Genomic DNA, 27,652 nt, shown 5'->3' with positions numbered 1-27,652 from the left:
TCAGATAAAATATAGCTTTTTCTTCGACGTAAACATATTTGGTATATCAATTATTCTCACCCAAGCTGTACAGAGTTCAATTCCCAGCAACATTTGGAATGTTTTTTAAAACGTAATATTTTTTTTTTCTTAAAAAAGAATAATTGGATATATAAATAAAAAATGAGTAGTATTACACCACGAATAATTGAAAAGAAAACCGCCTTAATTCTAGAAGTACTAAACGAATTTATAAATTAATATTCGACTTTAATACCATGCGTTCATAAAAACACTTGATCCAAAACGGATATAGATCCTAGCAGAATCGTTTGAAAAGTATTCGGCCATTTTTTTTTCTCTTCAGTCATTTGACTGGTTTGAGCAGCTCTCCAAAATTCCCTATCTATTGCTAGTCGTTTCATTTCGGTATACCCCCTACATCCTACATCCCTAACAATTTAGTTTACATATTCCAAACGTTGCCCGCCTGCAAAATGTTTTCCTTCTACCTGTCCCTCCAATATTAAAGCGACTATTCCAGGATACCTTAATATGTTGCCTATAAGTCTGTCTCTTCTTTTAACTATATTTTTATCAAACGCTTATTTCTTCATCTATTTGCCGCAACACCTCTTCATTTGTCACTTTATCCACCCGTCTGATTTTTAACATTCTCCTATAGCACCGCATTTCAAAAGCTTCTAATCATTTCTTCTCAGGTACTCCGATCGTCCAAGTTTAACTTCCATATAAAGCGACACTCCAAACATATACTTTCAAAAATCTTTTCCTGACATTTAAATTAATTTTTGATGTGAACAAATTATATTTCTGACTGAAGGCTCCTTTCGCCAGTGCTACTCGGCATTTTATATCGCTCCTGCTTCGTCCATCTTTAGTAATTCTATTTCCCAAATAACAAAATTCTTCTACCTCCATAATCTTTTCTCCTCCTATTTTCATATTCAATGGTCCATTTTTGTCATTTCTACTACATTTCATTACTTTTGTTTTGTTCATGCGATAGTTCTTGCGTAGGACCTCATCTATGCCATTCATTGATTCTTTTTACTCTCGGCTAGAATTACTATATCATCAGCAAATCGTAGCATCTTTAACTTTTCACCTTGTACTGTTACACCGAATCTAAATTGTTCTTCAACATCATAACTGCTAGTTCCATGTAAAGATTAAAAAGTAACGGGGATAGGGAACATCCTTGTCGGACTCCCTTTCTTATTACGGCTTCTTCTTATTATTTCGGCTTTCTCTTCTTCAATTATTACTGTTGCTGTTTGGTTCCTGTGCATGTTATCAATTGTTCTTCTATCTCTGTATTTGAACCCTAATTATTTTAAAATGCTGAACATTTTATTCCAGTCTACGTTATCGAATGCCTTTTCTAGGTCTATAAACGCCAAGTATGTCGGTTTGTTTTTCTTTAATCTTCCTTCTACTATTAATCTGAGGCCTAAAATTGCTTCCCTTGTCCCTACACCTTTCCTGAAACCAAATTGGTCTTCTCCTAACACTTCTTCCACTCTCCTCTCAATTCTTCTGTATAGAATTCTAGTTAAGATTTTTGATGCATGACTAGTTAAACTAATTGTTCTGTATTCTTAACATTTATCTGCTCCTACTTTCTTTGGTATCATGACTATAACACTTTTTTGGAAGTCTGACGGAACTTCCCTTTTTTAATAAATATTACACACCAGTTTGTATTATCTATCAATCGCTTCCTGACCTGCACTGCGCAGTAATGTTACAGGTATTCCGTCTATTCCAGGAGCCTTTCTGCCATTCAAATCTTTTAATGCTCTCTTAAATTCAGATCTCAGTATTGTTTCTCCCATTTCATCCTCTTCAACTTCTTCTTCTTCCTCTATAACACCATTTTATAATTCATTTGCTCCGTATAACTCTTCAATATATTGACCTTTTTTAGCGGATTTCAAAAGAATGTGTAGACATTGCTACTGCGCCCAGTTAGATTTTCTAACGGGGTTTCGAGTGAGGGGAGACCAGTTTTTCTTTACGTTTTACAGTCACCTAAACACGATTCTGCAACGTTTATATACATATGTACATACGATTCATTCGTCCTGTTTACCGAATGCAAATCTTAACTCTGATTTTGCCGAAATATGGTGGGATGATGTAAACCTATTTAGAATAGAGCGCTATTGATTTTCAAGCGAATCGGTTAACAAGAATTAGAGTTAGATAAAGCAAAAAACGGGGTTTTTAGGTTCATTTTCAGTTTTTTCGTTCTACCGGACTTAACCGATTTTGATGAAAGTTGGTAGTAAGATATAAACCTATTAGAAATATAATCCTATTAATTTCATAGAGAATTGGTTCACAGGAACTAGAGTTAGAGGCAAAACACTGGGTTTTTTTTTACGTTTTCAAGGTTTTTCAAAGTTTTCATGTACGGTGATACGTATTGATTAGAACAATACATAGTAGTATGCAGTATTATAAAGGAACACATGATACTAACATGAAATACAAACAATTTGATGTTTATACCACATGACTTCCTTTTACGCCTATTAAATTTCATATACACATTTATTTTTACATCATAAGTACAGAAAATTTTATTTCATTAATAACTTCTGATATTTTTATTACTGAAATATTATTTATTGTATTTTTTTCCAATAATCAATAAATTTAAATTTTTTAAAAAATGTTTTTTTTTTTTTAAAGAAGATGAAGTTTGATTCGAACCTATGTGCCTTCCCCTTGCGATATCCAAATATTTCATTAATTAAACATTTATTTGGCTATAACTCTGGAACCAATAAAAATAAGTACCACTTATGATATATCGTTGAAAAGCTCTCGATGAGATCTTATTACTGCGGTTAAGAAAAAGTTCAAAGTTCAATTTTTTGGGGATTTTGGGCTTTTTTGAACACTTTTTGGTTCTAATTTTGGGCTAATTTTGGGTTTTAATTTTGGGTTCTAATTTTTTTAATTTTTTTTTTTTTCAATCAATTGCAATGAAAATGAGAGGTGCACACTAGATGTTACAACAGTCGTAAATCAAAAATTTCTACATCCTACGGCTAATAGTTTTTGAGTTATGCGAGATACATACATACGTACGTACGTATAGACGTCACCCCGAAACTAGTCAAAATGGATATTTCCGTTGAAATCTGAGAACCGAAATTTTTCGCGATCACAATACTTCCTTTACTTTGTACAAGGAATTAAAAATCATTACGGCACTCCAAATCCTCGCTTTCTTATCTAAAATCGGAAATCCATCCTTTTAACGCATATGTTACGACAGAGTTTTTTCCCGCAGGGAGGGGGGAGCGCACAAGGAAGAGTAGTTGTCAGCACCTGGATATATTGTTATTATAATAATTTAATTAAACAATAACAACACGAAGTATCACGGAAAATATTATGCCGCGCGCGCACAGATATACTATACCATGGGTGTAAAATGCCCACACCGTATGCACAAAGCAAAATAAATCGTTAAAAATTAAATAAGGACAATAATAATAATCTTTCAAACGCAAGCACGTATTGCCAGTTTTAGCAATACCAGAGTTATGCGACCCTAAAGCCATCTACCGGGAGAATATGAAGACACTTTTTTCTCCCCCCTCATTTATAAGAACCGATCAGAATAAATGATTCATTTATTTAAAAAAAAAAATGCCACGTCTGACCGTGCTTCGAACGCTGAACTTCCTGGATTAAATGCAATAGATGTAACCATTACGCCACTTAGGTTGGGAATAATAATAATAATAATAATAATAGAAATAAATTGTTATTTTATGTTACAGGTATGAAATAAAAGAGATGATCCAGAAGATTAAGATATTACAAGGAGAACTAAGAGCCGGATTAGAAGTGCAGGACAACCAGTCGGCATCTGTTATGATGATGAAAACGCCATCGGCGGGAACCGGCGGACTTATGAATATTCCGAACAGACATCATCAGCAAAACAATGGACGAATCGTACAAACCACTGAACATGGAAATATACATGGTAATTAATTATATTAATTTATTTATATATATATTTTTTTTTTCTTAGCAATATTTTACTTCAATAACTATTCTACAAAATTGCTATAGCTAGTTTATGAACAGAGACATTAGTTTCTATTCTCAGACAGAATCTACCCAAAAAAATTACAATGAAATTGTAAACCGTACGGTAATCGTCTCACAGATATCATTTCTTCCGCTCAAAAAACAAAAATTTCTGTAATATAAATTAAATTGTTTTTAACAAAACGATACTGATATCGAAAAAAAGGTAAAACACTAAATTTCTATTATCAAAATCTGTTATTAAGAATTTTCTTTAAAAAAAAATACACGTTAAAAATATGTAATAGACAATAGAATGCAATAACAAATAATAAACAATGTTTAAGTGTTCCATATAATAAGAAAAAAATAGAAAACTTTGTTACAGAACTCTTACCGGCCCGATTTCATTTATATGTAATACATATCACATTTACAGAAATAATACAATAGTTATGATTATTAGTTGTTTAATAAATGAAATCGGGCCGGTAAGAGTTTTACTTAACATATATTTTTGTTTAAACAAAATTCTTAATTAATAACAGATTTTGATAATAGAAATGTAGTGTCTTTTTTTGTTAAAAACAATTTTATTTATATTAGAGAATTTTTTATTTTTTAGCGGAAAAAACGTGTTTAGTCTCCGGTTATTACCGTTCAGATAATACTTCAGAGGATGATATGTATGAGTGTAAATGAAGTGTAATCTTGTATAGTCTCAGTTCGACCGTTCCTGAGATGTGTGGTTAATTGAAACCCAACCACCAAAGAACACCGGTATTCACGATGTAATATTCAAATTCGTATAAAAGTAACTGTCTTTACTAGGTACTTATATAACGTCTTAAAAATTTCCGAGAACTGTATCTCTCTTAGTTTCTAAGATATCCCATGTAAAACGCCAAAACTAGGGTCAAAAAACACATTTTTTTACGTTTGACGTACAATAAAGTTGTTAAATTGGCGATAAATCATACATTTTTTAAACATAAATTGTAGAGAATTTAATTATAAGAAGATTGATGTAAATAATGTCTACAAAAAAGAAATAAAATTTTAAACAGTCGACTTTTATTAACAACAAAACTGTCGAAAACTTAGAAGAAAATGTTACAAAAAAAGAAATGTGAAATGAGTAGGAGCTCCATCAAGTTTGTAATACATTTCAATTAGTTTTGCTAAGGGAATATTTTCCAGCAATATAATAAATTCATTACGTAAAAATTCCAGATAATTTCTCCCTGTGACACGATGTTGTAGTATGAAAGGACCAATTAATTGGTCGTCTATGATACCACACCAAACATTCACTGAAAATCGTTACTGGAAATTCAAAAAATTTGTCAAACGTAAAAAAAATTGTTTTTGACTCTATTTTTCGCGTTTTACATGGGATTTCTTAGAAACTAAGAGAGATACAGTTCTTGGACCTATTTTGTTAGATTTCCCAACTCATAAACCATAAGAAACAATTTAATTTACCCCTTAATTGACCTTCCCAGAATTTCAGAAAGCCTTAATTTACCCGGAGGAACTGAAACTCGGGCGAAATCTTTCACCCTGTATATCTTGCTAACGAAGCGTTTTCGCATCTATGTTTATATGAACTTTTTTCTTATTTTTAGCCTCTAGAATAAGTTGTCAAAGTATTGCCCTATCCTCCTGAATCAGCCTGTATATATATATGTATATATATATATATTTTACAAAATTTTTGGAAATGAAATATATATAAAAAAAAACCTTCTCAATTACATTAAGAAACACGGGTACAAATTTGTTTGCGATTGATCGAATAGTTTTTTTTGTTTATCCCGAACAAACAAAATCCGTCTTCCTCTAAATTTAATAGTATAGATTATTATTATTATTATCATCTTTATTAAAATGTTTTGATTTGACTATCTCTTTATCAAATGACTTTTTTTTTCTTTTTTTTTGTCTTCAGTCATTTGACTGGTTTGATGCAGCTCTCCAAGATTCCCTATCTAGTGCTAGTCGTTTCATTTCAGTATACCCTCTACATCCTACATCCCCAACAATTTGTTTTACATACTCCAAACGTGGCCTGCCTACACAATTTTTCCCTTCTACCTGTCCTTCCAATATTAAAGCGACTATTCCAGGATGCCTTAGTATGTGGCCTATAAGTGTGTTTCTTCTTTTAACTATATTTTTCCAAATGCTACTTTCTTCATCTATTTGCCGCAATACCTCTTCATTTGTCACTTTATCCACCCATCTGATTTTTAACATTCTCCTATAGCACCACATTTCAAAAGCTTCTAATCTTTTCTTCTCAGATACTCCGATTGTCCAAGTTTCACTTCCATATAAAGCGACACTCCAAACATACACTTTAAAAATGACTTTAAAAAAAAAAGAATTATATACTGTTAAAAGTAAAACTGAGAAAAAATAAAATGTCTTAATAGAAAGTGTTGGGTCCCAGTCAACATACTTGTTCAAATGTTTTTATCATCAGAAATTAGGTCTATTTAATCTTCTTGTCCAACGGCTACATAAGATTGTTTATTTAGAATTATCTTTGTATTTTTTAAATCATTAAAAAAAAAAAAATAATAATTTATTACCAACACTTAGGAAATTTTTTCTTAAAAAATAATTTTACAAACGCTTCCCCTTGAGTATGAGTCCCAAAAATGAAACAAAAATAATTTTTCACTTTGCAAGAACATACTAATCCCATCGTTCAACCTTCATTAATTCCTCCACAAGTATAGAAGTAATCAATTCTTTTTGTATTTATTTTTTTTAATTTGTAACGTAAAATTAAAAATAAATATTTTTACATAAACATCTAAAAAAAAAAAAAACAGAATAAATAATTTTGTTTATTATTTCTTAATAAAAAGTAATTAATTTAACGTAAAGATACAAATGGGGTTTGAAATTATTGACCGGCGTAGCCGGGAGAGTTTCGCAATTCATTACCGGCTTTTTTTTTATATGCATTTTATAAAGTGTAAACTATTCACTTTGAAGTTGTTAATTCAAAGTTAAAATTATTTTATCTAAAGTTGGATTGTATAGAGTATTCCCTGAAATAAATCTGTAAAATTAAGCATGACATGCACTAATGCGTGTTGTTTAATTAAGCATCGATTTATTCTTACTCTAAAAATAGTTACAGGTCACCACAATCCGTGTATAATAGAACCACATCTCTACTCTAGGCTTCTCGATCGAGTAAATGATTCATCAACGGAATGACGGTATTCGTTTGAACTTTTACGATGACAGTCTTAAAAGATAGAAATCGGTATTAAGTCGGTACTATGAGTTCAAGATTAGCTATTTGCGTGTCTTGTCTTATGTAAAGTTCATGTCAAAGCGTTCTCTCTCCTTATTGAAGCCTCCTATTTGACCTGTTATAAACAAAACTTACCTTACTTCTATTCTAAAAAAAAAAAAACAAAAAAAACACTGTGACGTCATACTCCCCACTCGACTTATTTTGACTAAAAATAAAATTAAAATCCTTTGTAGAGCTGATCGATGTCAGTCTACGTATGTATAAGTACATTTTAAAAATTTATTTGTGACAGAATAAACGGACATCTATTCAGTCGGCTATACACGGGTTAAAATTAAAAAAAAAAAAAAACAAAGCAAAAGTGCTATACCAAAGCCATATGTAAAAAGATTTTCAGCATAAATCCATTGATTATGCTAGAATATAAAATTTATTTTTTATATATATACTTTTAATGATTTCACTATATTTTAAATTTTGATTATTTTTTTCTTTCAAAATTGTTTAATTGATTTTACATTCAGACTTTATGATTAAAGAGGAAATGGAAATAATTTGGAAACCTAGAGCTTGAAATAAGGGAAAAAAGTTTATGTTTGTCCAAAAATGCTTTGTTAACGAGTTACGGGAAGCGAAAAATTTCGCCCGGATTTCAATTCCCCCGTTGAAATATAGATCATACTGAAATTTTTAAAATGTTTTATAAGGGTTAAACATCATGGTTTCTAATGTTTTTTTGAGCTGATAAACCGAATAAATAAAGTCCCAAAACTGTATCTTCCGTGATTTCCGTAATATATAACGTAAAACAGGACAGATAGAGAACATTACCGTATTTGATTTTTCTTCCCATCTAGATACCTTTAGAAGGGAAAGTATAACAATCGGTTAAATTTGGGCATATGCGGTTTTCACCGGATCTTGACATCTAAGGAACCCAAAAAACAAAAAAAATGAAGCGGAAATTTTCCGGATGTTAATATTCGTATGTAGTACGTGCATTACTACTGAACCGATTTTTATCAAACTTGATCAAATTACTTCTATATATGGGGCATTGATGCCATTAAATTATCAACTAAAAAGGTTAACGGGGTGACGCTGTAGATCCCTCAGTATCTCCAGATTTCATCTAATTAGGGTTATATTTTTCTTAGACACATTTGTTAATTAAAATATAATAATATTTGAAAAAACAATTTTTTTTCAAAATCGCATCCCCACCAAAAAAAATTGTTGTTGTAATCGTCTGCTACATTACAGATGAGCAGTAAAATTAAATAAATGAATAATATTTAAAGTATAAAAAAGTCATTTAGATCTGGAGTAACAGTACAAGGTGAAAAGATAAAGATGCTACGATTTGCTGATGATATAGTAATTCTAGCCGAGAGTAAAAAGGATTTAGAAGGAACAATGAGCGGTATAGATGAAGTCCTACGCAAGAACTGCCGCATGAAAATAAACAAGAACAAAACGAAATGTTGAAATGTAGTAGAAATAACGAAGATGGATCACTGAATGTAAAAATAGGAAGAGAAAAGATTATGGTGGTAGAAAAATCATGTTATTTAGGAAGTAGAATTACTAAAGATGAACGAAGAAGGACCGATATAAAATGACAAATAACACAGGCGAAACGAGCTTTCAGTCAGAAATATAATTTGTTTACACCGAAAATTAATCTAAACGTCAGGAAATACATTTTTGAAAGTATATGTTTGGAATGCAGCTTTATATGGAAGTGAAACTTGGACGATCGGAGTATCTGAGAAGAAAAGATTAGAAGCTTTTGAAATGTGGTACTATAGGAGAATGTTAAAAATCAGATGGGTAAATAAAGTGACAAATGAAGAGGTATTGCGGCAAATTGATGAAGAAAGAAGCATTTGGAAAAATATAGTTAAAAGAAAAGACAGACTTATAGGCCACATATTAAGGCATCCTGGTATAGTCGCTTTAATATTGGAAGGACAGGTAGAAGGAAAAAATTGTGCAGGTAGGCAACGTTTGGAATATGTAAAACAAATTGTTAGGGATGTAGGATGTAGGGGGTATACCGAAATGAAACTACTAGCACTAGAATGAACCCCCTTACGCAAAAAGCATTATATGGTGATACGAGCAGTTTGAGGAATCTGGAATCGTGGAAGTGAAAAAGTTCCCCGATCGTTAAACAAAAATTGACGAAGCAGTTAAGCGTACCCGCCAAAGTTGTTTAAGAAGCCCTAAGAATCAAATTGAACAAGAAAGTAACGTTGCTGTAATAATTCAACAAGACGGTGGTCCCCCACACTTTATCCTAGAACAGGGGTCGGCAACCTTTTGAGTCTGAAGAATCAAAAATTACAATTTACAAAATTTCAAAGTTTTTAAAGAGCCACAAAATTTTATTTCAAAGTTTTTAAAGAGCCACAAATTTTTTTCTAAAAATAGGTTTATTAAATGACAATTTATAGGTACTTACACTTATAATTATTATTTTAACCCTAATTTTTAAATAATAAAAGCTATAAAATAGATAAATAATGAAGTAGGTAATTGATTAAACATATATTTTAATAAAAACACTTTCGCGGTAATATCCAACAGTAGTACTTTGTTTCTTTTTTGACAATTCTTATTGACTTCAAAAAAGTAGTTAGGTATCTTATTTGGAAAAAAATATGTATAATATGTATTTTAAAAATATAATACTTATTATGTTACCTATCTTTACTTCGGTTTTTTTATTATTATTATTATATATATATGTACATACATAACTTTGAGAAAAAATTCGCTTCTAACTCTTTTACTTGAAATAACAAACTATACGTCACAGCCAAAGCACTGGTGAAGACGCCAAATTGTCTTGCGTCGAAAGCGAATTAAAACCTACATAGAAACATCCGACGACGGCGTCATTCGACAGCTTCTGACGGACTGACGACGCGTGTCACAGGGGAGGGGTGCGGTGAAAACCGAGTACAAGTGGCAAAGAGATAGAATCGATGCCTAATCCTCGTTAATCGATTCAGAACGATTTTTAAATGTTTTTTTTTTTTTTTTTTTTTTATAAATAAATAATATTTCCGTATGGAACTAAAGAGCCGCAGCTTCACATCCAAAGAGCCGCATGTGGCTCGCGAGCCGCAGGTTGCCGACCCCTGTTCTAGACGTTCGACGCGCTCTCAATGAAAGATTCCCTAATCGTTGGATTGGTATGGCCGGTTCTGTGCTTTGACCTCCAAAAGCTCCGATTTGACAATCCTAGACCTTTTTTTATATGAAAATACGTTAAAAACATTGTCTACAGTGAAAAAAAATCAGGGATGTACAACATTTAAGAGACGGGATCACCGCTGTTATTGCCTGTCACAATATAACGGACCTGGACAGAAGTCGATTATCGGCTGGATATTCACAGAGCAACCATTGGAACTCATACTAAAACCTTCGAAAGTATGTAAAAATACTTTTTTAGTTGGTGAATTTAAAAAATAAAAATACTAGTTTGATTACTTCTAGTAATCTCTGAGGCACGAGTTTTTTTAAATTGTTGCAATCTTTTCCGACGTCTCTGTATAGCAGTGAGCTAATGGGAGGAGATAACATATTGTTTTACAGCAGTACAGTAACTAGTTCATATAATTAACAATTCAAATCCTAGTAAAGGCAGTTATTTTTACATGGATTTGAATACTATATCTTGGATACCGGTGTTCTTTGGTGGTTGGGTTTCAATTAACTGCACATCTCAGGAACGGTCGACCTGAGACTGAACAAAACTACAATTCATTTACACTCATACATATTATCCTTTGTAGTTAATACCTTACGGTGGTTCCGAAGACTAGAACATAAAAAGGAAGAAGAGTACAATAATAGTTCTAGTGATGTTACATATTCCGGTTCACGAAGGTGTACTTATATGTAACCGCTTTTTAATTATTTTTAACTCTTAGTGAAAACAAATATTTCTAATTATCTAATAAAAAATTATCATTTACTTTTATCATTAATTACAAGAAAACTGTTTTATTTTATTTTTTTGTCTTCAGCCATTTGACTGGTTTGATGCAGCTCTCCAAGATTCCCTATCTACTGCTAGTCGTTTCATTTCAGTATACCCTCTACATCCTACATCCCCAACAATTTGTTTTACATACTCCAAACGTGGCCTGCCTACACAATTTTTCCCTTCTACCTGTCCTTTCAATATTAAAGCGACTATTCCAGGATGCCTTAGTATGTGGCCTATAAGTCTGTCTCTTCTTTTAACTATATTTTTCCAAATGCTTCTTTCTTCATCTATTTGTCGCAATACCTCTTCATTTGTCACTTTATCCACCCATCTGATTTTTAACATTCTCCTATAGCACCGCATTTCAAAAGCTTCTAATCTTTTCTTCTCAGATACTCCGATCGTCCAAGTTTCACTCCAAACATACACTTTCAAAAATCTTTTCCTGACATTTAAATTAATTTTTGATGTAAACAAATTATATTTCTTACTGAAAGCTCGTTTAGCTTGTGCTATTCGGCATTTTATATCGCTCCTGCTTCGTCCATCTTTAGTAATTTTACTTCCCAAATAACAAAATTATTCTACCTCCATAATCTTTTCTCCTCCTATTTTCACATTCAGTGGTCCATCGTTGTTATTTCTACTACAATTCATTACTTTTGTTTTGTTCTTGTTTATTTTCACGCGATAGTTCTTGCGTAGGACTTATCTATGCCGTTCATTGTTTCTTCTTAATCCTTTTTACTCTCGGCTAGAATTACTATATCATCAGCAAATCGTAGCATCTTTATCTTTTCACCTTGTATTGTTACTCCAAATCTAAATTGTTCTTTAACATCATTAACTGCTAGTTCCATGTAAAGATTAAAAAGTAACGGAGATAGGGAACATCCTTGTCGGACTCCCTTTCTTATTAGGGCTTCTTTCTTATGTTCTTCAATTGTTATTGTTGCTGTTTGGTTCCTGTACATGTTAGCAATTGTTCTTCTATCGCTGTATTTGAACCCTAATTTTTTTAAAATGTGAACATTTTATTCCAGTCTACGTTATCGAAAGCCTTTTCTAGGTCTATAAACATAAATATGTTGGTTTGTTTTTCTTTAATCTTCCTTCTACTATTAATCTGAGGCCTAAAATTGCTTCCCTTGTCACTATACTTTTCCTGAAACCAAATTGGTCTTCTCCTAACACTTCTTCCACTCTCCTCTCAATTCTTCTGTATAAAATTCTAGTTAAGATTTTCGATGCATGACTAGTTAAACTAATTGTTCTGTATTCTTCACATTTATCTGCCCCTGCAGATAAATGTAGGAAAACTGTAAAGTGCAGGAAAACTGTAAAAGAATTAATTTTTTAAAATATTATCCTGTTCCTGATATCACGATTACGTTATAATATAGCGTATTTTTTTCATGAAACAGTAAAATATTTTTATTTCAATACTGAATCGTCGATAATAAATGGATATTTGAGGTAAAAATACACTGTAGTGATCGATCGATAAACAGATATTATATTCTAATATATTCTAAATGATAAAATATATATCTATGCTTCAACTCAGTGCTTTATTATCTATCGGATGGAAGTTCAGTAACACAGTAACTGGATCCATTATAAAAAAATATATATATAACAAAAAAAAAATCATTGGAAAAGTGATATCAGACAGAGTGAGCGAAAGAAGAGACATGAGCAATAAGAGTTAAAAATAGAGAACAACCAGTAAAAGACGTGACAGAATAAATAAGATAATTTATCATCCTCTCTTTTTACCCTTTCTTTCAATCTCTGCTGTCCGTACTTTAAAAAAAAACATAAAAAAACTGTCTGCCATTACTGTTACTACTGTAAACTGTATAATCTGAAATGGAGAGGAAAAAGTTCATCAACTCATCGACTGAAACTTCCATTTGATTTAATTTAATACAAATTGTTAAAATATTTTTAAAATTATGTTTTTTCTTTATTCAAAAATGACTATATAATAAATGCGTTGGGAAATTTTAACCGGCATAAATTTCCAAGCTTTGCCCTTGACTAATTTTTATTTCAAATTAGCTATAATGCGCGTTGCAAAAAAAAAAAAATTACAACGGGCACTAGAATATGTGATATACTTTGCCCGTATCATATATAATATAGAATAATTCACATAATGTTATCAGCGATTTCTGAGCTAATTCTACTACCGCAAATAATTCGGTCCGGAAACGCTCCGTTAGCGAAAGATTTTGTATTGATTTCTGGGCAAAGAATGAAATAAAACCGTACTGAAATTTTATGAACCTAAATTAAATTGTAAATTTAAAGGTTTCTTATGGATTTTGATCTGACAAATTGAATAAAACAGGTTCCAGAACCTTCAGTACTTTTCAAAATATTCGACGAAAACAGAAACATAAAAGCACGTTTTTTTATGTTTGCAATATAAAAACGATTGCTAACATTTACAGGAAGCAAACAGCAACAGTAATAATTGAAGAACATAAAAAAGAAGCCGTAATAAGAAAGGGAGTCCGACAAGGATGTTACGTATCCCCGTTATTTTTTAATCTTTACAAAGAACTAACAGTTAATGATGTTAAAGAACAATTTAGATCCGGAGTAACAGTACAAGATGAAAAGATAAAAATGCTACGATTTGCTGATGATATAATAATTCTAGCTGAGAATAAAAAGGATTTAGAAGGAACAATGAATGGCATGGATAAAGTCCTACGCAAGAACTACCGCATGAAAATAAACAAGAACAAAACGAAAGTAATAACATGTAGTAGAAATAACGAAGATGGACCACTGAATGTAAAAAAAAGGAAGAAAAAATATTATGGAAGTATTAGAATTTTATTTGGCAAATAGAATTACTAAAGATGGACGAAGCAGGAACGATATAAAATGCCGAATAGCACAGGCGAAACAAGCCTTCGGTCAGAAATATAATTTGTTTATATCAAAAATTAATTTAAACGTCAGGAAAAAAATTTTCAAGGTATATGTTTGAAGTGTTTCTTTATAAGGAAGTGAAACTTGGACGATCGGAGTACCTGAGAAGAAAAGAATTAGAAGCTTTTGAAATGAGGTGCTATAGGAGAATGTTAAAAATCAGATGGGTGGATAAAGTGATAAATGAAGAGGTATTGCGGCAAATAGATGAAGAAAGAAGCATTTAAAAAAATATAGTTAAAAGAAGAGACAGACTTATAGACCACATACTAAGGCATCCTGGAATAGTCGCTTTAATATTGGAAGGACAGGTAGAAGGGAAAAATTGTGTAGGCAGGCCACGTTTGGAATATGTAAAACAAATTTTTAGGGATATAGGATGTAGGAGGTATATCGAAATGAAACGACTAGCACTAGATAGGGAATCTTGGAGAACTGCATCAAACCAGTCAAATGACTGAAGACAAAAAAAAATCTGCTATTTAAAAAGTTATTGGTATCTACCTAACAAGCGAATGAGTGATTATTCATATACCAACATCTTTTTATTTACAGGTAAAATTTTCCTATTACACGATATTTTTAAAATTACCTAAATGCGTCTGTTAATTAAGTTACATGACACATCCATCGTTTGGTTACATTTGAACTATAAATTCATTCTATTTCTATTAATCAATTCCTCCATACACATAAGTGAATCACTCGTTTACCTTCTCTATAAGTGAATAAACATTTTTTTAAATTTGTTTAATCAACTAATTCAAATATAATGACTACATAAGATAAAAATCTGATGTAGACACCAATGACTTCCTTGTCCGCCTATTAAATTTCTGAAATACACATTTTTAAAAGAACATAAAACTTTATTTCATTAATAACTTCTGATATTTTTTCATATATATTTTTTTTATTATTATTTATTGTAAATGTTTTTTACAATCACAGGTTAATAATTATTAATAAATCACAAGAAAAAATTGTTTTTTGATATTTCAATGGATTTATTCATTTATTAAAGCCCTGGAGTACAAATTAGTAGTATAAATTACAATTTTTGTTTCGTTGTACGAAGTAAAGGAAGTATTGTGATCGCGAAAAATTTCGGGTTTCAGATTTCAACGGTAATATCCATTTTGACCATTCCTGAATCCATCCTTAAATAAATTCCTAAATCCTGAATATTTAAATTAAAAAAAAAGTTAAAAAAGGAGATAAACTTGGATTTGAACCGATGTGCCATCCCCTTCAGAGATCTAAATATTTCATTAATTAAAATTTTATTTGGCTATAACTCCGGAACCAATGAAAATAAGTACCACATATGATATATCATTGAAACGCTATCAATCAGGGCTTTATTACTGCAGTTAAAAAAAGTCCAAATTTTTGGAATTTTGGGTTTTTTGGTCAAGGCGATTGAAATCAAAAGGTGAGGTGCATAACTAGATTGGTTTGCCTGGCATTTCTCCCGCCAGTACCCCATTCAGTCGCCCTAAAGCATAAGACCGAATGTCTGTACCACAAACGGCTACTCAGCCTCGAAACAGTTAGCGACCAGTGTCCTAAAAAGCTCCTAGAGCTTACCTAACAGCATGAGCGGACTAAGCGCGGTGTCATACATCACCGGCTTACGTGTCCCAACCGCTCACTTGTCATATATTTACTAAAATGAGTAGGCGCACCCCGTCAACTACTAAAAATACATATGACAGCCATAAATTAACATTTATTTTGTCTAGATAGCAATTCGCTGCCACGCCTAGGTCGCTGAATGCTAGCAAGTACCTGTTTACCATATTAAAACGTTTGGAGCCTTAATTGGCTGGTGGTCAACCATATATTTCTATCTTAGCTTCCGACAGCAGTGGCGTAGGAGTCTTCCCTTCGGTGAACTACTGATGTCGATTGAACATAGCAACCGCAGGAAGGAACCTACACGGTCCGACAATGCGGCTCTCGCCACATTGACTCGCCGCTTGTGAGTGGCCAATTTTCTCCTTGACCTCTTAAGTTCCAGGGTGGTCCTGTCTCTGCCCTCCTTCCCCAAGAGCAGGGAAGTCAAACATCAGTGTTCATTTGACTGGACCGCACTGCTCATCAGCTGCCAACCAGAACCGAAACAGATATTGGTTCAAATTAACATGGTTGGGGAGCACCTGGGCACCCCTTGCTCTTAAAAACGAACTTTAGGCATACCATTCCCCCCAGATCCTGTTAAATCTATACAAGGACCTTCCTTTAGTCGTGGCGTGCCATTCTTGCTGTTATACTTCCATCGCAAGGCTCTGCAGCCTCTTCCGCAGGCGGGAAATGGACAACTGAACGAAATTTAGATCCGGTCCATTGTGATCACCGTTCCGCTCCGGTACTGGCCCGACTCGAAACCGCATCCCAAATACCTCGGCCTTCCGACCTCTTCGCAATCTCCACATGGCTGCCCGAACTTTCACCACTAGATCGATTGAGAGAGCCTTTCCCAATACGGTGGTGGTCTCATGGGAGGTTGTTTTAAAAACACCAGTGCATAACTAGACGTTAAAAAAGTCCTAAATACAAAATTTCAACATCCTACAGCTGATCGTTTTTGAGTTATACGAGATACATACGTACAGACGTCACGCCAAAACTAGTCAAAATAGATTCAGGAATGGTCAAAATGGATACTTCCGTTGAAATCTGAAACCCGAAATTTTTCACGATCACAATACTTCCTTTACTTCATACAAGGAAGTAAAAATTATAATTTATTTTACTAATTTGTACTGCAGGGGTTTAATAAATGAATAAATCCATTGAAATATCAACAAACAAAACTTTATTTCTCTCTTTTTTTTATTTTATAAAATTAAACTAAAAAAAAGTAATGAACTGAAAGGTCTATTGTAAATTAATGTTAACTGATTAATAACAAAGGTTCTTCAACTCTTTTATAAGTAAAACAATGAGTATTCGGAAGTAATTAACGTAACATTCTAAGATGAACGGACGGCATTAAAAACTGCAACAAAATAAAAATAAAATCGCAAAATAAACGATGATGAGGGGCGAGATTGATTAAGCGAGAAGGTAAAGGAGAATAAAGAATATACAGAGAGAAGTGTTTTCTTTTTGTGTTAATTTGAACGAGAATCGTTCCAGTAGAATGAAAAAATACGAGAGAGAGAGAGATGGGGGCAGTTATTTGAAGTGAAATTGAGAGAACGAGACGGGAACAAGCGAGTGGGTTGCGAATAGTAGATTTGACCTTACACCTCACACCCGATTGATAGGAACTCTTAACCCCACTATTGGACTGGAGTAAAATATCAAACGACACTGTACGAAATGAACACTTTCCTGACTTCCTTTCTCAATTTTACATCGCCCGGTACGAATAAAATTCAACGAGAGTACGTGTTTTTTTCCTTTTACAACTTTGAATATTCATTTTGTGACGAGAAATGAATAAAATGGTCAATAGAGAATACCGGATTAACCTTGCCAGGAATTAATTCGAGCATGCTATCATAACAGACCGGATGATCATTTGTTATATGTGTACATGAACATGCATAACATGAACAAAGAAAAAAGTTAATGATAAATTTTTTTACAACAAAACATAAACGAGATACAGTGATCATTTTGTTGTGTTCCCAAGTTTTTATTACTCGTAGTATTATATAAGACCATATTGATTACAATGGTATACAAAATTTTGTACCAGAGCAAGTAGAAGTGGTTTCTAAATTTATTTTTCTCCTTGAATTCAAAAATGTTAACAGAATTTTTCTATTGCTCTTAGTTTTCAAATTACCCTTCCACGTTCAGTATTATATACGTTATGGAAATTATGCAACTATGTTATGGTATTACGAATTTATACGTAAATGAACAGTGGCGGTTCGCCTATAGGCACTGTGGAAATGCAGCACCCCTTATTTTCACTTGATATTATCGATAACATTTAATATAATGAGTCCTTTTTTCTTTAAATCTTTCTTTATACTTGTACAATATATAATCCTTAAGCTTAATGTCAGTAGACATCCCTCATTTTATGAAAAAGATACAAAAATATTTTCTGGAACTATGCGCTTCACAATTAGGAAGCTGCGAGGAAGAAAGAGCACTGTCGTTCCCACAGTGCCGACTCTGGCGTGCTGGTGATTTTTTTTTTAATCCGCGTATGTATGGAACGTTCCTTGTTTGTTCCCTTTTCCAGTTTAGTCGGTGGAAGGAATATGAAAGCGGGTCAGTTGTTTTTTCAGTAGCGATCAGAAGATCGCGGAAAGCAAGGACTCTTCGATCGCCAAATCTGCTCAAAAACACCCTGGTAGGGCAAAAGAAGAAGAAGCTAATTAGTAAAAACTAATTATGTATTTGTTTCTGTGTACATAGAAATTTAAATTAAGCACCGTTGGACTAGTGTTTTTAAGAAGACATTTTATTAAGTTATTATATAATAATACCAAAAATATTATCTGTATTGATATTTTATTATTTATTCGGTTAGATGGAATACGGGTTTTAAGCACAATGCGGTTAAAAATAGTGTACCATATTCTTGAATGTGATAAAGTGTATTATTAGATTATTATCCTGCTTCCAGCTATTCTTTTTTTTTCCTGTTTAGCATCCGGTAACTACCGTTTAGATAATACTTCACAGGATGAATGAGGATGATATGTATGAGTGTGAATGAAGTGTAGTCTTGTACATTCTCAGTTCGACCATACCTGAGATGTGTAGTTAATTGAAACCCAACCACCAAAGAACACCGGTATCCACGATCTAGTATTCAAGTCCGTGTAAAAATAGCTGGCTTTACTAGGACTTGAACGCTGGAACTCTCGACTTCCAAATCAGCTGATTTGGGAAGACGCGTTCACCTCTAGACCAACCCGCGGGTTGGTCTAGTGGTGAACGCGTCTTCTTTCAGCTATTCTATTTGATTCAATCTTTTTCTTTTATTTTACAGAAAACTTTAACCATGGCCTTGAAAGGCCCAGAAAAAAATTTTCTGTTGCAGCACCCCCACTAATTTTAGCTACAAGCCGCCAATGTAAATGAATAAAAAAGATTGTATTGAATAATCATTTTTATGAAAGAATATCCGCAATGGCATAGAACATAATCCAGTAGTCATAACTACTGGATGATGCGGTTCTAAAATGAGTCAAAAGATGACTTTCTCACAGATTGTTTGTCAAAGTGATATAAAATGTTTTGATTATAACGTCTGAGTTACTGGTTCAAGCATAACCCATCTGTGTTCAGTGTACACTCTGTTGACATCTGTACATCTTTTGTGTGTATGTGATAATGTAATATAGTTCAGCGTAAACGTTTCTCAGTTATGATGTATTTTAATTTACATTTCATATTTTGAATTCAAGACGTATAGTAAATACTTTTTGTAGTGTTTGTATATTGTGTGATTTTGCAAAATCTCTAGAAGTTGCACAAAGCCTCCGGACAGTTTTTGCTACATTTATGGTGTGGTAACATTTAAATTTTACAAACTCTTCTCATCAAAAAATGTTACAAGCTTTATTTTGGCTGCAAAGTTGATGAACAAGACAAGTCGGGCCCCATACTTGTGTTACATGTGTCAGACTAGTTACAAGCTTGATAACGGGTTCTTGGCACATGAACTTTGCTTTCCAATGACTTGGTGGCAACCAAAAAATCATGCCATCGATTGTTACTTTTGTTCGACTAATATCGCAGGCATTGATTCAAAATGAAAGCGCACTACTTCATACCTTAATTTACCATCTGTCATGAAGTCTATGGCTCACAATGAAGAACTGCCTATGCCTAAACCACCAGAAAATATCAAACATAGCATTGTTCAACAACACAAAGATCTGGCAGAGGATAATAATGATGTAAGGGTTGATCCAAACTATGAAGCTTCATGTTTGTCAGGTGAACCACATCTACTAACACAAGGGGACCTCAATGACCTTGTAAAAGATCTGAATTTATCAAAAAAAGAGGCAGAACTTTTAGACTAAAGATTAAAAGGTTGGAATCTCCTCCACCGCAAAACACAAGTATATGTTTTTAGAAATAGGCATAATGACTTCAAGAATTTCTTTGTATTTGAAAATGGACTTGTTTTTTATAATAATGTTTTGTCTATAATGGAATCATTTGGCCACGAGTACAAAACAAAGGAGCGGTGTTTATTTATCGATTCATCTAAAGCTAATCTGTAAGCTGTGCTTCTGCACTTTCGGAATGATTTTTCATTAGTGCTGCTAGCTTACGGTATGAATCTGAAAGAAACTTACATGAATATGAAACTTCTGCTAGATAAAACAAAGTACGAAGAATTTCGGTGGAATATCTGTAGCTACTTGAAAATAACTGCTCTGTTGTTAGGTCTTTGACTTGGTCTCACCAAGTACTGTGGTTTTCTTTGCAAGTGGGACAGCAAGGACTGAAAAAATTATTACGTACAGAAAGAGTAGCCAAACCGAACAGCATTAACTCTAGGAAATAATAATGATGTTAATACACTACTTGTTAATTAAAAAACTTATTTACCTCCACTCCATATAAAGCTGCGGCTTACCAAAAACTTCATGAAAGCAATGGATCGAAATACACTTGAATTCGCTTACTTAAAAAATAAGTTTCCAAAGATCGGTGAAGCAAAACTCAAAGAAGGAATTTTTGTATAACCTCAAATTAGAAATCTATTTAAAGATGACAATTCTGATAGTATGTTAAATGAAGTGGAGAAAGCTGCATGGAAGTCTTTCAAGAGCATTTGTTAAAACTTCTTAGGAAATCATAAATCTGAAAGTTACAAAGAAATAGTGGATGATCTTTTAAAATCATGAGATGCAACATGTCACTGAAGATTCACTTCTTGGACTCACACTTTGATTTCTTTCCATCAAATCTAGGAGCATTCAGCGATGAAATTGGTGAACGGTTCCATCAGGATATTTCAGATATGGAAAGGCAATACTAGAGTAAGTGGAGTCCGAGCATGCTACCTGACTATTGTTGGGTCCTAAGAAATATGTTCATGACGCATAACTTTCATAGAAAATCAAACATTACTACTTTTTACGTAAGGTATGAGTATATTATAATAAGACTGAATTTTAAATACGTAATGTTGTAAAATTAAAATAGTTGTCTCTAAAAAATCTTTATGCGAGACTAATTCTGAAACCATATTTGAATTCAGCGTGGAAAATGCTACTCAATTCACACATTTTCACTTTTGGGACAAAAAATAAACCGAATTTTGTATATCAGTGTTGTGAGTAGGAAGTATAGTCTGTAGATATGTAAATATGTTAATAATCCTTCAGCAAACTGATATCTTCATTCAAGATAATCATACATTTTCTCCTACTCTGACTACAATTATTATAATAAGATAAATCTGAACTAGCAGTATTACCTGATTTACGTGTCAAAATGAACAAAAAATATCCTATGAAAAAAATTTTTATTTCTTTTCGTTCCGCCATTTTACGTTTATTAATGAAAAATTTACATCTCATGATCCGATTGGGAAATCACAATAATATTTGATAGGAACATTTATACCATTGTTGTTCAATAAATAAAAAATTAATGTAAATATTTTCATAAATTTAAAAATGGTGATCATGTTAGTTTTTCAATTCTTCATATAAACAGTATATTTCCAGTCTTCCTCCTGGAACTTTATACATTAAAAGCACATAGGGTAGAAGATGGATTAGTTACATTTCATTTCTCTTAGAGTAATGATGTTCATTAGTAGTCAGTACGATCCACAAAATGATATCACTTATACAATTAAATATCATTGATATTTTGATCAGTTTCAGAGAGGAGAGTAATGGGATACCATTTCATTCCTTAAATTTTGCCTAATTATCTTGATATGAGATTTTTTTATAGTTTTTAAGAATAATTAAGTATTTGGGAATGACTTGTGATGACCATAGTTATAGTTAGGACATCTTAACATATGTATTCATCATTATAACTTGAAATAAATGTTGATAAGTTTAGAACAATCTAAATTTTAATTTCATACCATTGTTTATTCTGAAACCGATTTAAAATTACAATGACAAAATTAGCAATTTTCATGACAGTTTATAAAATTTTAATTACACTTAATTTACAATAATTTTTCTCATTAATATAAATTTAAATCTGAAAACTAAAACAGAATTATTGTGATTTTCTTTTTTTTTAGTCATTATTTATTTATTTATACAACAACAATAGAGTAATTCACTACAACAGCTGCCAATTAATGATAATGAAAAATGTATATATATGTATATTTGCTCTACACTTCCTTTGATTTCAATCAAACTTGGGAAAATTATTACTTACTAATTGAGAAAAATACTATGGATGTTAGACATTCCTACCACAACTACTGCAGGAGGGTTGAGGGATGAAAAAATGATTACTTTTTTAAAATTTTCTAGAACTTCTTAAATATTTCTAAAACATTTTGAAGTATGCTGGATCATTCTGCAACATTATAGAATATTCTTTTAATTGGAACTTCTAGACCAGTTTAGAATTTTCAAGTGTTTCTAGAACATTCTGGAGTATTTCTGCAATAGAAAAGATCTCAAAAGTTCTAAAGTTCTTTAACAATAAAAAAAAAGAGATGCGAGATGTCAAGTTACTTCAGTTTGAATTTAAAAGCACATAAGTTAAGATTGAAGTGCAAGGTATAAAACTTAGTTTCTTGATATTGAGTGAAATCAGATCATAGTGTTTAGTGAAATTTCAGACGGTATTATCATTGAAAAGTATGTAAACTTTATTAGCAGTGATTTAATGATGCCTACAATGTAAAGTAAGTCCATCAATCAAATTCAACTTAAAGCAACACTTTTGTGAGTAGGCAAGAAACATGATTAACCACAACAACGGCTTTAGTCTGTGCAGGAATGTGCCAAACATCAGGACCAACGAGAACACTATCTTTAAGCAAAGCTGATCCAAACTAACAAACTGCCAATTAATTAATCCTGCTCACAACAGATTAATTTAAAATATATGTTCTTTCTTTAAATTCCTCATGATTCATTCAATATTTTAGGATAATAAACAGGCTAGATTAAAAAGTTTAAATTAAAAAAGAAGGAAAGCAAAGTAGATGTTTGTTGTAGAAAGTTGTGACATTTTAATAAAAAAAAACAAAAAAAAAAAAAGGCCTGTGAAGAAATAAACAACCTGAGTATATAAGCTAGCATGTGATAAATTCAATTCCTGGCTGAAACTCAAACCTGGAACCTTCAGATGAGAGGCAGGAATGCAAATGAGATGGGAGTAAAACAAATTCTGTTTGGATAATATTTTACATGGTAATTTGTCAATAAAATAAATTAATCAGTAAACAAAACAGGAGTTCAATGTTGGATAAAAGTAATTGGATCTGTCTACTATACAATGGAAGTGAATTACAACATGGTTTAGGATTACGAATATAATAAAAATGCAGCAACTGCTGTTCTTTCCCATACAAGCATGTTTATATACACTGATGCAAATGATTGAAGAATGAAGAGGAAAAGATAACACGTACAGGGTTCTGTTACTTCCTCCTTTTCTATTCACCGTATTCAGAGGCCACTGGCAGTTTGCCAGTTCAAGAGAAAGAGTTATATATATAAAAAATATATTATTTTTCTACAGAAGCGATCGCATTTAAGTCCAGATGACTACTCTTTCTTCGCCTTGTGTTTAGTTTCGTAAAATTAATTTTTATATTTAAATTAATTTTCTAATTTAAACATTTATTACCTTAAGATTTTTTGCGGCTTTCACTTCTATGATTAACACTTGCATTAGGATATTTGTATAATCAGGGATGGAGTGGTGCTGGAACCCCATTCTGGTACTGCTTTTTAGGAATAATAAAAAATTGCCCTTTGTGTAAAATAACTTAAGTCTGGTCTAAGTTTTTTTTTTTAACATAAAAAATATAAATTATAAAAATCAGACAGAATAAAAATGGTTCTTTGATTTTGTGGTTATCTGTAAGCAAACAGTTTGGAAGTCGAGAGTTATAACGCTTAATTCCAAGTAAAGGCTTTTATATGGATCCAAATGTTAGATCATGGATGCCGGTGTTCTTTAGTGGTTGGGTTTCAATTAACCACACACCTCAGGAATGGTCGAACTAAGATTGTACAAAACTACACTTCTATATCAGTCATACATATCATCCTCATTCACCCTCTGAAGTAATACATACCTTAAGGTGGATCTAGGGGCTAAACAAAAAAAAACCCGTAAGCAGACCTCTGATTGTTCTTTTAGGAACCCTAAATACTGAGATGGCTGTTTTATTACAACATATATTTAAATTTATCAATAAAACTAGTCAATTACTAACACTGTATTTTTGTTTACGACAAAATTTTCTGATTTATAAGTACCTGCTGCTTGAAAAGCCTTTACCTAGTTATAATCTATTCTTGATCCAGTCCTTCCTACTCACAGTATACAAGATCTATATTACAGGCATCAGGAACTGTAACAGCCAGGCCATCTATATTTTAGTGAGGACTGCCTGTGGAACAGTCTGGAAGAAACTATCCTGTTTGGTAACCGCACAGTAAGCCTAATAGCTGAAGTGGGTATTGTCTAAAGCAGGTCATCTAATTACTCACGTACAAAATAAAAATACATAGGCACTTTCACTTTTTAAGAAAAAAATGACAAATAAAAGAAAAATTTTAAATATACATGTCTGACATTTACAATTTATGAAAAACTGAAATACATTGGTCAGTGAAAAATTAAGTAAACATTTTTTTCAATACGCATCAGCGCTTTGGACCGTTTTTTCAACTAAACAGGAAATTAATAGTAAGGCAAAGTCAGTCAATTGGTTAGTTCATGGCTGAAAATCCTGCCTATGCAGGATAAATGAGTGGACAGATAAGACTTACAGAAGCTACATTGTTTTACTTCTGAAGGATGTTACTTGGGTCAGATTGTAATCTCTCTCTGATAGCAGTAGCCCTAATGTCTGAATAAATGACACAAATGCATGCAACATCTATTTACTTTCTATACCACAGAAGTAAATGTTTTTCATATACTTTAACGGATGAAAGTATTTCTCAATCGCCTTGTCCATCTCTACCATTTATTTTTGAGGGTAAACACCCCTGTTCCAAAAGTTCTCCTTTGATGCTACTAATGGCGAGAAAAATGGGAAACTTTGTTGAGTTAAACAAGCCCATAAAGTTAACCCAAAATGGCTTAGCTCCACGACTAAGAGTGGGTCCTCTTATCTTAGCCAAATTAATCCCAACATGTACAGAAAGTCCTGTAAGGATTTTAAACAGGATATATGGTTACGCGATACCCTTGTTTTAAAGGCTTTTGCAAGACAACCAAAATGATATTAAAAAAATTAAATTCTGACTATTTAAACCAAAATGGTGAAATCACAAATATCATTATGTTTATTCATAATTGAAAAAAGTATTAGAATTTTTCAAATACTTCTTTTAATTAAACTTAGTGTTGCATTAAAGCATTCCAAAGTTTTAAATCAGAAGGATTTAAAGTTGAAGGGGTATTCAACATTATTTCTAAACAGTTTTTGTCTCCTATCTCAAAAACCCATTGACCAATAAAGTTAAAATTTGGCTTGTAGAGAATGATTCACAAAGAATATAACAAACATTCAAGACACGTCTACTTATGAAAATAAAGAAGAAAGTTCATACAAAAACAAGTTCAGAAAGTTTTAATAGCAAATGTCATCAGGTAAAATATTTCTTCCTGAACCTTCAGTAAAATTAAGCCTATAATTCTTGCAATCCAATATAAGGGGTAATTTTAGTGATTTCATATAAGATCTGACCTGAAAAATTGAGAAAATAGGTATCAGAAACATATTTTTAGTAGTTTTTGAGAAATCTGGGGTAAAAACAAAAGATTGGTGGGTGAAACAATACATCAGTTAATGTTTTGTGGAAACTACTTTGTTAAATAGCTAAAAAAACGGACAAAAGTTTTAAACAAAACTTGTAGACAATTTGATTATGAGTTAAATGGTATGAATAAAGTCCACATAAACTAAAAACAAAAAAATATCAAAATGTGGCAGAGTTTACCAAGGTAACTAACAAACAAAACAAGGGGACTGAATAGAATCCGTACTTAAAACATAATTTTTTTTTTTAACTTTAATTCTGAAGATTGAAAATCCAACTGTACCTAATTAAAATATAGACAACATGGCAACCTTTTTATAAAAAGATTTCCGTAGAACTTGATTTAAGAATTTAAAACTTTTTTTACTGTTTTCAAAATTATCTATTTTTCAAGTTATGACTATTATTAAAAATGTTAAATGAGGCAGCAACAGATTCAAATGAAACTCAAATTTTTTTTAGCAATTATGTGTTCTCTAAATACAGTATAATTTTGGTTATAAATACTTCATCTGGTCAAAAGAATTGACTGGGATCAAAATTTTTTACTAAAATTTTTTATTTTATTTCTAAATGTACGAGGGTAAGTCAATTATTATCCGCAACGTAGTTACAAATTTTATTGCAATACAAATAGGAAACTTACATGTACATCATTTTTCAACATAGTCCCCTTGCATTTCAACACACTTGGTCCATCATTGCACAAGCTTCCTGATGCCCTCATAAAAAAAGGTTTTCGGTTGAGCTGCGAGCCAGGAATGCACCACTTCTTTCACTGTTTCGTTCGAGGTAAATCGACGGCCCCCTTAATGCCTCTTTGAGTGGACCAAACAAGTGGTAGTCAGAAGGGGCAAGATCAGGACTATACAGAGAATGAGTCAGTACTTCAAAAGTTGAGTTTTTGGAGCGTTTCAGCAGTGTGGGCAGCAGTATTTGGACGGGCATTGTCGTGCAACAACACAACACCTTTGGACAGCAATCGTCAGTGTTTGCTTAAAATTGCAGGCTTCACCTTAGCAGTAAGCATCTCACTGTAACGCTCACTGTTTTATTGACGTGCCCCTTTCCTCATAATGTTCCAGTACTGGGCCTTGTGAGTCGCAAAAAACCATAAGCATCAGTTTTCCTGTGGATGGTTGGGACTTGAACTTTTTTTCCAGGGCGAATTTGGATGTTTCCATTCCATACTCTGCCGTTTACTTTCCGGCTTGTAATGATGGATCCGTGTTTCATCACCAGGGATGATTCTGTCTAAGAAGATGTTTTTGGCAGATGTCCAAGCACGTTTCTTTATGCAACTGTGTGAGTTGTTTTGGGACCCATCTTGCACAGACTTTATGAAACCCAAGTCTGTTGTGAATGATTTCATAGGCAGAACCATGACTAATTTGCAGCCGATGTGCCACTTCATCAATAGTTACT

The 27,652-nt window shown here is 32.4% G+C and overlaps 2 protein-coding genes across 2 annotated transcripts in view; one reads left to right on the top strand and one right to left on the bottom strand.

Annotated features, from left to right (window-relative positions):
• LOC142333255 (uncharacterized) overlaps positions 1-27,652 on the bottom strand; it is a 496,762-nt gene that overhangs the window by 359,241 nt on the left and 109,869 nt on the right. The gene's annotated exons all lie outside the window — the stretch shown is intronic.
• The window catches only part of LOC142333256 (uncharacterized), a 301,571-nt gene that overhangs the window by 256,396 nt on the left and 17,523 nt on the right, over positions 1-27,652 (top strand). Inside the window, exon 6 of the mRNA XM_075380259.1 lies at positions 3,804-4,012. Within this exon, the coding sequence (XP_075236374.1) occupies positions 3,804-4,012 (209 nt within the window). The remainder of the gene's footprint in view (positions 1-3,803; positions 4,013-27,652) is intronic.

Source organism: Lycorma delicatula, chromosome 12 (assembly GCF_047948215.1).
Source record: "Lycorma delicatula isolate Av1 chromosome 12, ASM4794821v1, whole genome shotgun sequence".
Taxonomy (NCBI): domain Eukaryota; kingdom Metazoa; phylum Arthropoda; class Insecta; order Hemiptera; family Fulgoridae; genus Lycorma; species Lycorma delicatula.
This window is presented reverse-complemented; position numbering and strand designations above follow the sequence as displayed.